Raw genomic sequence first — 13,554 nt, forward strand, 5'->3', positions numbered from 1 at the left:
CAGGATGGTCTCGATCTCCTGACCTCGTGATCCGCCCGTCTCGGCCTCCCAAAGTGCTGGGATTACAGGCTTGAGCCACTGCGCCCGGCCTTTTTCACATTTGAACTTTCTGGGTCTCCTTTGGTTCATTTAATATCTTATGAGTACTGTTTGTGTTGGCTGGGGAGCCTAGGACAGGCCACACAATATACTCTGAAGTGAAAGAGGGTAGGTAGTCTTTGCCTTCAAGTATCTTACACTCTAATAAAAACAGAAAAGCACGTAGTTACCCCTCGGTACTCATGGGCGCCACACTCCGTGGAGTCAACCAACCGTGGCTCAAATGTATTCAGGGAAGGAAAAACAACGGAACACATCTATACAATGATAAAAAATAATACAAATAAAAACCAGAATACTATTTATATAGCATTTCCATTGTATTAGGGATTATAAGTAATCGAGATGATTTAATGCATATGGGAGAATGTGCATAGGTTATTTGCAAAATATCGTTATTTTCTTTAACACAATCTTTTAAGATTCATAATTAGATCTGCAAAGATCTTTCTGCAAAATGTTTATAAATTTACTTATCATTAAATATAATCAGTATTGTTTAATAATTACATAGCAATCTCATATTCACAATATTTTAAATAATTAAAATTTATATTTAATAGTAAGAAGTAATACAGGTTCCAGTGATTACAACCTGTTATCTTTGGAAGATGTTTTTCAGCCTTCCACAGGTGGGGGACATTGAAAGCTTGCTTCCGAGGGGTGACCACTGAAGTTCCTATTTGTCACCTTGAGTGGCCAGTTGAGTATTAGAACTAAGCTATATTCAAAATGATATCCTGGTTCTCTGTAAATTTAGGCTGGGGTGCTTTCTTTTGCTTACCCTGCCAGCATAGCCACCCCAGCAGTATGCACCTGACTATTCTTGGACTTCTCAGTTATGGGAGCCAATACATTCCTTTTTATTCTGTTAAGCCATTTGAATTTGGTTTCTGTCACCTGCAACAGGAGTCCTGACTAAAACTGAACTTATGAAAAAGAGATCTCTACAAACAAGAATAATGGTAACCAATCAGATGATCTCTTCAAAGCTTTGAATGTAGGTACGGTGGCTCACACCTGTAATCCCAGCACTTTGGGAGGCTAAGACAGGAGGATCGCTTGAGGCCAGGAGTTTGAGACCAGTCTGGCCAACATAGTAAGGCTCCTCTCTATAAAAAAAATTAAATTAAAATTAAAAAAACTTTAAATATAAGAGTAGGCAGTATGAGTGAACGCTGAAAGAACATGCAGAGAAGACAGCAATCCAGGCCTCAATGAAAAGGAACCTAACTCTTGACACCCTATCTAGGCCTCTATTCTCTTTCCTATCTTCTGCTTAGTCAGAATTTCTGCTCATTAATAACTGCAATTTATTCTCACTCCACCAGCATCATGGCCTGGATTGCTGCATAACACCCTAAACTGATTTGACCCTGGAACCCTTCTTTTTTTTAGAAACACAGCAAAAGGTAATTGTCAGCAAAGCAATTTAGACTTTACACAGAACAAGCAAGAACAGGTTTCCTCTTCCAACGTGGTAATGCTCCTCATGACATCCTGGGATCTGAAATAACTAATGTTATTTATTTATTTATGTATTTACAGAGTCGTTCTGTTGCCTAGGCTAGAGTGCAGTGGTGTGATCTTGGCTCACTGCAACCTCCACCTTCTGGGTTCAAGCGACTCTCCCATCTCAGTCTCTTGAGTAGCTTGGATTACAGGCACGTGCCACCAGGCCCAGCTAATTTTTGTATTTTTAGTAGAGATGGATTTTTGCCATGTTGGCCAGGCTGGTTTCTAACTCCTGACCTCAGATGATCCGCCCGCATTGGCCTCCCAAGGTGCTGGGATTACAGGCATGAGCCACTGCACACGGCCAGAAGTAACTAAGGTGACCGATTTGGACCAGGACGTGGGCTTCCCTAGGGTAGGCAGCGTAACAAGGTCCTTTCCAGACAAGTCATTGTGCCTGCAATCTTCCTGGATCTTTAAGTTACATAACATCTCTAAGTCTTAATTCCTGTGGCACTAAAATGGGGAAAAAAAACTTCATTGATTCAGAACAAGAAATCAAATATATGTAAAATGGCTGGTACATGGTACACAATGAATATTCATTCTCTTCCTCCAAACTTTAATATATCACTTACTATATAAAGTATCCAATTGTCTTTTGTTCAAATATCTTAAAATTTGTACAGCAAAATAGTATGATTTTACATATAACAAACAGCTTAAATAAAGAACCAGGATCTTTTTTTAAATCTGAAAAACAGTTTTGCCACAATTCTTCAAATGTTTTTATTGGATTTAAAATTCATTTAAGGGATATACAGATATACAACTAGTTTGATCAGCTACTAATATATTTTGGTGTCCCTTTATTTTTGTACCCAAGAGCCAATTCACTTTTTCTCCATGTTCAATGTTTAGCTTTGGTAAAATGTTGCCATGTTCTTCCTCATCCGTTACTGAAGCGTCGGTATTTCCACCCTGCTTGGTGCACGTTCCTCTTTTCGGTTTCTTCCTGCGGGTCCGTTTTGTAGGACTCCTCTGTTTCTTCTCAGCTTCACTGTTTGCATCCCACAACATGATCTTCCCGTCATTCCCTCCAGTGAGCAGCCAATAGGACTCTGGGAGAAAGCAGACCTGGGATACCCCTGAAGTGTGGCCCTTAAATCCCAGTTCCTGTTCACACTTAACTCCCATCACCCGAAAGATTCGAACCTTACCATCTTCTGCACCACAACTAAAAACATTACCACACGAAGCCACAGAGATCGAGTGGGCTAGGGCAGGGTTTAAGAGCTGGCCAGGTGACTGTGGGCCTTCCATTTCTTCTGTTTCATCCTCCTGTAAATTTGTAATCCAGAGTGGTCGGGCTTTTTGAAGACTCCACAGCATCACCTTTACGTAAGAAGAAATGACAGTCATATAAAACGCTAGTCAATTTGCTCAACTACCGTGTGCTTATTCAGCTTCTAATACAATCGTTAAAGTGGTCTGAGAATGAGCAGTAAGGTAGGTTCCCAGCAGTACAAAAAAAATAATCAAATGCTGCCATAACATGCCAGTGGAATGCTACCCCGGGACTAAATCTAGATTGCAGTAAGGTAGAATCAAGGTAGAATTAAACAAGATCCTGAGTAATTTTTGATTAATAAACCCCATCAAAGTGTAATTGTTAAGCAGGTTTCTAAAGGTTTTTCTGCTCTCATCTCTTCAAGTGAAACCAAACGTTATGAAATTTGCTAGTTTTAGTCTATGCTGCTTATAGGTAAAAAGGCCTATCAAGTAAATAAACTCAATCTGGGTATCACTGAAATGGTTTCTATCTGGAATGCCTTTCCTTTCCTTTCACATCACCCAATTACCCATCCGAGGGGCTTAAGCTCAGTCCCGGTGCCTCCAAGAAGGCTTTCCTATTTCAGCCTGCTTCTCTTTCCTGTATCTAGTTTCTATTCTATTAACTGACATATTCTACTAGCTTATCAGTTTCTTGAGACTTAATTAGTCTTTGCTAATGCCTAGCATAATGGCTGAGAAAGAGGAGAAATTTCAAATGTGTCTGTTGATTAATGTGACATCCTGGTATTAATTTCATTTGGCTTTTCGTCGTTGTTCCCAACCTGTTTTTTTTTTTTTTTTTTTAAATAAGCTTTGTGAATGGGTTTTACATTATCATCTAGTGATTCATTCTTTTCCTGTATCAACCATTTTGCAAAAATACTCTTATTACTTTCAAAGCGAACAGACAGCTGTTTTACCATGTAGTTTACCATCATCCTTGAATTATAACTCATAATTTTAATAGACACTGGAAAAAGCATGACCTTGTTTAGACAGGAAAAGCGTAGATCTGAATTGGCAAGATTAGCATTGCTGATGCTATTAAGAATTTGGTTTCCTATTCAAGGTAACTTCCCTTGTGATTATTCTTATTGGCTTAGTTTCAAAAGCAGTGACATCTAGTAACACTTATATTCTGCTTCTCTTAGATGAAAATCTCTTTGAATTGGGTTTATAACATTATACTATGTGACGAACAATCACTATTTGGGTGAAGTTAAAGTACTAACAAATTAAAATAAGCTAAAGTAAAACAAATAAATATTAGAAAATATAACAGGAAGGAGTGCTGAAACTTGATATGAAAATAGTTTGTTTTTGTTTTTTTTTAAATAGGGTCTCACTTTATCACCCAGGCTAGGGTGCAGTGGCACGACCATGACTCACTGCAGCCTTCACCTCTCGGGTTCAAGTGATCCCTCCACCTCAGCCTCCCAAGTAGATGGGACTACAGGCGCACGCTACCACACCCAGCTAATTTTTGTATTTTTTTGTAGAGACAGGGTTTTTGCTATGTTGCCCAGGCTGGTCTCCAACTGCTAGGCTCAAGCAATCCGCTCACCTCCACCTCCCAAAGTGATGGGATTACACACATCACCCACAATGCTCAAAAACAGTTTCCATTAAAAAATCTAAACACGGCTGGGTGCAGTGGCTCACACCTGTAATCCCAGCACTGTGGGAGGCCGAGGTGGGCGGATCACGAGGTGAGGAGATCGAGACCACCCTGGCTAACACTGTGAAACCCCGTTTCTACTAAAAATATAAAAAATTAGCTGGGTATGGTGGCAGGCACCTGTAGTCCCAGCTACTCGGGAGGCAGAGGCAGGAGAACAGTGTGAATCTGAGGCGGAGCTTGCAGTGAGCCGAGATCATGCCACTGCACTCCAGCCTGGCCAACAGAGCAAGACTCCATCTTAAAATATATATATACATACACACAAGGAAAATGGACATTCTAGAATCTGCCAGCTTCACTGTATTGGCAGATAGCCCCAGTTCTTTCTCATACAGTCCTTATGAATAGACTGCATTTTCTGTCCTCCAAAGACATTCAAACACAAACTGCACCCAAAGTGTTTCAGCAGCTGAAACACCTTTGTATTTGACTTAAATCATCTAAATGTGTTAACAGCCATCCCAGATTCTACCAAGTCTAGAATCATTTCCATGCACTGAGGATTCCAGACTGTTTCTGTCTGGACATTCCCTTTGCGCTTCTTCACTTTTCCAAGCAGCTAAAGACTCCGAGGTGTTTCACACTTAATTTCTCAACCAGCTGTTCAAGCAGTTATCATCCTAAGCAAGAGAGCTAGAGATACTGAAAGAAAAGAATGGAAGAGTTTGGGGCTTATGGTTCCGTAAAACATCGAAGGGAGAAAAAGTGGGGAAGCAGCAAATGTTCAGAAGTGAATGTAATAGTAACAAAGTGACTTTTCAAAAAAAAATCCCCCTTTTACAAGAACGTTTCTTTCCATATAAAAGACTCATCTTCAAGATAAAGAGCCTTTTAAGGCCAGGTACAGTGGCTCATGCCTATAATCCCAGCACTTTGGGAGGTCAAAGCAGAAGGACTGCTTGAGCCCAGGAGTTCAAGACTAGCCTGGGGAACATAGGGAGCCAGCCCTCCTCTCTAGCAAAAATAAAAAAAATTAGCTGGGTGTGATGGCTTGTGCCTGCAGTCCCAGCTACACAGGAGGATGAGGTGGGAGGATCACTTGAGGGAGTACGAGGCTGCGGCGAGCTATAATTGTACCACTGCACTCCAGCCTGGATGACAAAGACCCTGTCTCAAAAACAAACAAAAGAGCCTTCTCCATCATTCTGGTCTGTAAGTGTTGATATTTTGGTCTTACAAAATCGAGAAAGAATAACAAACCTTTGAACCATCTGTTTTCAGATGCAGAAAGGGGAAGGGAAAGAAAATCAACATGTATGCTACAGAAATATGACAGTTTTAATTTTCTAAGTCTTTCAAGAAAAAAATATAGTTGAATGGTAGGTATACAGGTATTTATTTAATTTTTTTTTTTTTTTTTTGGGACAAGGTCTCACTCTGTCACCTAGACTGGAGTGTGGAGGCACAATCTTGGCTCACTGCAACCTCAACCTCCCGGGCTCAAGCAATTCTTCCATCTCAGTCCCCCAAGTAGCTGGGACTACAGGCGCTCACCATGCTCCTGGCTAATTTTTCTATCTTTTGTAGAGACGTGGTTTCGCTATGTTGTCCAGGCTGGTCACAAACTCCTGAGCTCAAGCAATCCACCTCCCATGGCCTCCCAAAGTGCTAGGATTAAAGGCATGAGCCACTGCGCCCAGCCTAATGTTATTCTTCACACTCACATATATAAATATTACTTTGTACCTATTAAATAAAAAATTAAGCAGTCTCAAGTGTCTTAACGAACCACACTTTGCTTTTAAGTTCCTTGCCTCTTTGAATGTGCTTTGCCTATTTTATTTTTTTTGAGACAGGGTCTCACTTTGTCACCCAGGCTGGAGTGCAGTGGCAAGATCACGGTTACCTACAACCTCGAACTCCCTGGGCTCAGGTGATCCTCCCACGTCAACTTCCCAAGTAGATGGGACCATAGGTGCATGCTAGCACACCTGGCTAATTTTTGTAATTTTTTGTAGAGATAGGGTTTTGCCATGTTGCCCAGGCTGGTCTCGAACTCCTGGGCTCAAGCGATCTGCCTGCCTTGTCCTCCCAAAGTGCTGGGATCCCAGGCATGAGCCCTCAGGCACGTAAGCTACCACGCCTGGCCCTGCCTAATTATTCAAACCTAAGTCAAAAGAAATAATTTTATAATTACTGTTACATAAGAACAAAGATAGGTATGCCGAACATGGCAATCATTCAATTGCTGCCTTGAGATAAAATCTGTTTGCTCAGAGAGAAGGAACTCAAAATAGTCAGAACTCCCTTCCACTATTATTATGCCTACATTCTTGGGCTCCCCCATAGACTGGCTGTCCTTAAAGTTTAGGATAATACTAGATGAACAGGTTTTAGGAAGAAAACTGTGGAAAAAATTATAGAGTTTCAACTTCAGTTAAGGAAGTAATTTCTCAAAAGCATGGTTGTACGGCTGTTACATCACAACCCAGTGTAGAAACAAATCTACCGCAAACGTTCAGCAGTTTTACCAGGCAAATCAAAATAAGAAATTACCTGAGCCTCCCTGAGCCTCCCTTTTTCAAAATACTTGTCTCCTGGGCTGTTCACTAGCACGTGCCTGCCACCAAAACGTCTTACCTGGAACTGGGGGCAAGCGAGTAAATTCTGAATGCCCATTCCTTATCTAATCTGAAAAGTACACATCACTTTTGCATACCTAATTGCCTATTGCCATGCCTAGTGGTGAATTAACGAGCTACTGATGGAAAACTGGTATAGCTGAAGGATGACAGAACGACTACTCAAAGACACGCTGTACAATCTGCCTAAAACATGTCCACCTGGTTGTATAGCTCTTTCTTTACAACCATAAGGGCAGATTATTACCACCAGGGTGGAGGATGTACGAGATTTATAAAGGGCTTGGTCAAAACCTAGGAGTGGAAAAGGAAGGTAGAGGTTGCAGGGTCACTATACCCCATACATGTAGAGTGAGTCTCAACCCAGGCACTATCGATGTTTTTTGGGAGACAATTATTTACTGTTTGGAGATATCCCAGCATTGCAGGACAGCCACTGATTCTGCCTACTGAATACTGGTAGCTTGCAGGAGAGGGGAACAGCATGGTGACAACAAAAACAGCCTCATCATTCTTAAATTATAAGGGGGATGCAGGGTTGGGGAGGGGGAGGTAAAGACCACTAGCCAAGAGAGTGGAAGTCAAAACTTCTGATGCTATTAAAAAGAACACAGAATCTTAGAAGATACTGTATGCAACTGAGAACAGAGATTAAATGCCTCAACAGTGCTGGACACAGGTCATTCTCAATGGTTCTCTCTCTGGAAGCCACCTCATTCCAAACCAAGAAACGTTTCTGTGACATTACTGATGATATTCTGCTTGAATACCTGTCATCCTAGAGGAAAAACAGCCTTAGGAGCCAGAGAGATTGAGGTTTGAATCCCAGTCAGGTGGCTATGTAGATACTTCATGTGAATTTCAGTTTCTTTATTTATATAAAAACAAAATAACTAGGAGGATGTAATTAGAATTAAAACGAATATACACAAAGCACTGACAAGAACTAAGTGCTCAACAGAGAAATTGTGATGACTCTCACTCCAGTGATGAGATTTACTCTCAAGAGGAAGCACATCCTGCCATGGGAACGTTCAAGCTATTTGAAAACGTTTACGTTAAGCCCAAATCTGCTTTCCCATGACTTCTCTTATGAAGACCAGCATATTCCATTTTTTCCCCTCAAGAAAACTAAGAATTAAACACCTCCAGTTCTCTACATAATGGGGTTTCTAGATACATCTGCTTTCCTGATGGACTTCCTCTGGATTTGGGCAATTTGTGATGCTCCTTTTTCCTTTTTTTCTTTTTGAGACAGAGTCTCATTCTGTTGCCCAGGCTGGAGTACAGTGGCGAGATCTCAGCTGATTGCAACCTCTGCCTCCCGGGTTCAAGCAATTCTGCCTCAGGCTCCCAAGTAGCTGGGATTGCAGACACCTGCCAGCATGCCTGGCTAATTTTTGTATGTTTAGTAGAGATGGGGTTTCACCATGTTGGCCAGGCTGGTCTTGAACTCCTGACCTCAAGTGATCGGCCCACCTCGGCCTCCCAAAGTGCTGGGATTACAGGCATGAGCCACCACGCCCAGCCGCGATGCTCCTTTCAAAACTCAGCATTGAATACGGTGCTTTGATCCTGATCACCAATACACAATATTTCAGTTAATGTACCCCAGAACTTTAAAGTAAAAACAGACCCCTCTTTTTGTTTAAACGAGTTTATAGAGAATGGGTGGACCAACTCTGCCTTTAGTACTCACCGTTGTTTGTTTAAACAGATGTTTACAACCAAATATTTGAATTTTCAGGTTTTAGGAGTATCTTACAGTACAGAGAAAGGAAGAGTAAAGGATTAATGATTACTTTGTGAATAAATTCTACTAGATTTTATCAGACTAGCATTAAATGTAGAAATAAGGCTCATCGTTCATAAATGGATATGTTAGTAGAAAACAGAAAAAGCAAAGGTATTTGGTGTGATCAATAATTTGATTCTGTTAGCAAATCCCACTCAGAAATTCTCCAAGTACTCTGTGCAAAAGCATCACCTGCATATCCAGCCCACATGACACCAGGCTCTGAGGCCTCTGAGGTCGAAAAGCCACGGAAGAGCAGATATTGGAATGTCTCTTCAAGGATCTGATAACCTTCTTGTTTTCCAAGTCTAGGATTTTGATTGCCCCAGAGTCATCAGCAGAAGCCAGCAGGTTTTCAGTTTGATTCAATGAAAGACAATTGATTTCTTCTTCATTCACATGAAAATGGTCCAAGGAATCTTTGAGGGACCTGACATCCAGTACACTAATGGTTTCTCCATGTGAGGCGTAGAGCTTGGCGGGGCAGGAGGGAGAAAATAAGATGCTGGTAACATCATCAGCCGCTTGGAACCGCATGTGTCCTAGTGGAGTTCCATCTTCACCCCAAGCCGTGAGATCTCCACCCTCTGCTCCGGAAGCCAGCAGCCCTTCTTTACTTGCATTTAGGCAGAGGACGGGAGAAGAATGCCCGCCAGTCCACTTGACTGCCATAATGCTCCCGAAGACTCTGTGAAGGGGAAACAACTGTAATCTCATGTTTTATGCATCGACTCGATGGTAGGAGACAGATGTAATCAACAGTATTTCATAAAGACATCTTAAAAAAACTAAATTAAAAAAAAAAAAGACGACACTTAAAGATCAAGTCTCCAAAAGCCTAGCTGAACACAGGGTTGTATCCTGGCTGGCAAATGCTTCAGTGGGCTTCCTTTGCCATCAGGGGTCTAGGTAAGGCTGGTCCTCCAGTCTTTGATATGGAACCCACAGAAGAATAAACACTAAATATTTTAAATGAGGAAAAATTCTATTAAAGAGAAGGCTGCAAAATCATCAGGTTATACCTCTTATCTGAATAATGTTTTAGATGATGAGCTCTGTAGCTAGGCTCTCCAGGTTTGTAGTAGCTAGGCGACTGGGCAAATTACTGAACCTCTCTGTCACTCACTTTTCTTCTCTATAAAATGAGGATAATAACAACACTCATTTCATAGGATCATAATATATGTAAATCACACATAATGGTGCCTGGTACATAATGCGTACTCAATAAGTATTCCTATTGTTACTTTTTCTGTTTTTATTAGGCTGGTCCAAAGTGGCATCACATGTACTGCACCAGTATTCTCAAAGTGTGGTCCCCAGACTGGCAGCATCAGCATCACCTAGGAACTTGTCAGAAATGCAAATTGTCAGACCCAACCCTAGATCTACTGAATCTGAAACTCTGGGGGTGAGACCAAGCAATGTGCTTTTGTTGTTGTTGTTGTTTTGTTCTCTGAGATGGAGTCTCGCTGCTGTTGGTCCGGGCTGGAATGCAATGGACGATCTCAGCTCACTGCAACCTCTGCCTCCCGGTTTCCAGCAATTCTCCTGCCTCAGCCTCCCAGGTAGCTGAGATAACAGGCACCCGCCAACAAGCCTGGCTAAGTTTTGTATTTTTAGTAGAGATGGGGTTTCACCATGTTGGCCAGGCTGGTCTCAAACTCCAGACCTAAGTAATCCACCTGCCTCGGCCTCCCAAAGTGTTGGGATTATAGGCGTGAGCCACTGTACCTGGCCGCAATGTGGTTTAGTAAGTCCTCCAGGTGATCCTGATGTACAATGGAATTGCAGAATCTGTATTACACTAATAACCACCTGGGGAACTGGTGAAAATGGCAGGCCCTTGGGTCTCCCCACCAGACACTTATTCAGTAGGTTATCTAATTTTATTCTCAAAACAACCCTTTTGATGGGTATTATTCCATTTTAGGGATAATAAAACTGAGTCTCAGAAATGTTAAATAATTTTCCCAAGGTCACTTGACTCTTAGGATTTGTAAGGGATCCCAAATGTTTTGCTTTTGAGACAGGGTTTTGCTCTGTCACCCAGGTGGAGTGCAGTGGCACAATCGTGGCTCACTGCAGCCTCGACCTCCCAGGCCTAAGCCATCCTCCCACCTCAGTCTCCTGAGTAGCTCAGACCACTTATGTGCGCCACCATGCCTGGCTAATTTTTATTTTATTTAATTTTTTTTTTGCAAAGTCGGGGGGGGGTCTCCCTATGTTGCCCAGGTTCCAAATATTTAAATAATGAAGGTCCTTTTCTAACAACTCCATCTGACAACAGTTTTGTTATTAGTCTTTGAAGAAACAGAAAATGACCAAAAATTACTAGTAAGTCATCAGTGCTTTAAAATGTACTCACATATGTTTAATCATATTATCATCTGCCTGCATTTACACAACAGTGCAAAATTTAGATTTCTGATCCTCTAGGAATCCCAGATATAGACACACTGGAAATGCCACATAATACTGGCCTGCCTTGCCTTCCTGCTGGTCAAGGCAAAAAAGGAATCAGGGCAATTTATACAACTCTAATCTTGGTCAAGACAAAAGGAAGCAAACAAATCTGGACAAATTTAATTTTTAATTTCATAAGCGAAAGGAGAACTTATCCGAGTGCCAGACCCCAGAGCTGCTGTGCTATTTCCAGGTAAGATACTTGAATTTAGCCCAATGGTACAGAGAAAAATTTCCTTGTTTGGAAAAATCATTTAAAATAATCTGGCACTCTGCCCAAAGTTTCCATTCCCAACACAAAGCTTTTTTTTGTTTGTTTTTGGAGACAGAGTCTTGCTCTGTCGCCCAGGTTGGAGTGCAATGGCGCAATTTCAGCTCACTGCAACCTCTGCCTCTGCCTCCTATGTTTAAGCAATTCTCCTGCCTCAGCCTCCCAAGTAGCTGAGATTACAGGCGCCCGCCACCATGCCAGGCTAATGTTTGCATTTTTAGTAGAGACAGGGTTTCACCATGTTGGCCAGGCTGGTCTTGAACTTCTGACCTTAAGTGATCCACCCACCTCAGCCTCCCAAAGTGCTGGGATTATAGGCATGAACCACCGCACCCAGCCTCCCCCTACTTTTAGTCACACACAGGATCACTAATTAGACTGTAAAAAAAATCACTGATCTATTAGTAATCAAGGTAACAGAAACGTGGTCACAAAAATCAAATATAGAAATATTCATAAAAATAAAATGGAAAAAAGACAAAATTAAACTTTGTTTTCAAGCAGAAGCACTCAATTAATATACAGAAGAAACTAATTGGAGACTGAAGCAATATTTAAAGGAGAGGACTGGAGAGGAAATGACTCAGAGGGAGGTAAAAACAGGGAGCCCTGGTGGTTTGATTTTTGCTGACAAGTACTGAACCAGCAGCAGGTAAATATGCTATAACGAAGACTGTTGCCAAAAGTTCCAGATAAACCAAGATTTTAAATGAAAGGCACTGATAGTATTTAGGCTGAGGAACTGTAATACTGACTTATCTCATGATAAAGATGCTATTCTACACATTTGAATTGAATATTGAAAAGTCAATTTAAGTTACAATTTTGTTTAACGATTTCAATTTTTTTTTCTTTTTTGAGACAAGGTCTTGCTCTGTCATGCAGGCCTTGACCTCCCTAGCCTCAAGTGATCCTCCCACCTTAGCCTCCTGGTTAGCTGAGACTACAGGCTCTCGCCACCAAACCCACCTAATTTTTTTGTATTTTTTTGTAGAGATGAGGTTTCCCCACATTCCCCAGGCTGCTCTCGAACTCCTGGGCTCAAGCGATCCTCCCATCTCAGCCTCTCAAAGTGCTGGGATCATAGGCATGAGCCACTGCACCCAGCCAATGCTTCCAAATCTTTAGAATGTCGATCATTTCTTTCCCAGCCTCTTCTTCGAGGCCAGGCTGGTCTCGAACTCCTGACTTCAGGTGATCTGCCCGCCTCAGCCTCCCAAAGTGCTGGGATTACAGGCGTGAGCCACGGCAACTGGCCGAGAGCATTTTTTAAAAGGGTGAAGTGCCGCAGCTGGCAGTTCTCATCAGCCAGACCATTGCTATGATGAATCAACTTTGAAGTCAGGAGGTCTATACTCTAGAGCATGAAGATTTGCTATTTGTGTGCCTACAGGTTTTGGATCCCAGCTGGGATTTTAGGTTTTCTCTGAAACAAGAATGAGGCAGGGTTTCTAATGCTCCTCTTTCTCCATTACAAATCTACCCACAGGAGAGCCAAATAAATGTTGACCGATAGACAAAAGTTTTAGCAGGTTTTCTAATTTAACTCTTTTCTAGAAAAGATTAACTCAATCTTCAAGGTTCATTTTGTTAAGTTTTACTCCAAAGTATGAGAAGATAGGCAATAAATGAATTTTGTCCCTAAAGGGAGTATTATAAAGACTACAGTTCCTATAAATTTTTCCACAATGGAACCAGTGGTAACTCTTGTTCTATTAGTCTCACAAGACCCCAAGAACAGCTCTATCTTATTAAATGCTACATACTAAACTCCTGCTCTCCAAATCACATAGATAATACTTACTGATTGTTCATCCAGTCAGAAAAATAAAAATAAATAGCTATTACTGGGAATGTTAAAAAAAAAAAA

The 13,554-nt window shown here is 41.5% G+C and overlaps 1 protein-coding gene across 2 annotated transcripts in view; it reads right to left on the reverse strand.

The window, feature by feature from the left end:
• Positions 1–2,318: 2,318 nt before the first annotated feature.
• Positions 2,319–13,554, reverse strand: part of WDR53 (WD repeat domain 53) — a 14,775-nt gene continuing 3,539 nt past the window's right edge. For both annotated transcript variants that reach the window (XM_011961174.1, XM_011961175.1), the window contains 2 exons: positions 9,140–9,635; positions 2,319–2,949 (listed from right to left, as the gene is read on the reverse strand). In XM_011961174.1, the coding sequence (XP_011816564.1) occupies positions 2,353–2,949; positions 9,140–9,619 (1,077 nt within the window). In that variant the 5' untranslated portion in view covers positions 9,620–9,635 and the 3' untranslated portion in view covers positions 2,319–2,352. The remainder of the gene's footprint in view (positions 2,950–9,139; positions 9,636–13,554) is intronic.

The sequence above is a fragment of the Colobus angolensis genome, unplaced genomic scaffold (assembly GCF_000951035.1).
Source record: "Colobus angolensis palliatus isolate OR3802 unplaced genomic scaffold, Cang.pa_1.0 Scaffold54, whole genome shotgun sequence".
Taxonomy (NCBI): Eukaryota; Metazoa; Chordata; class Mammalia; order Primates; family Cercopithecidae; genus Colobus; species Colobus angolensis.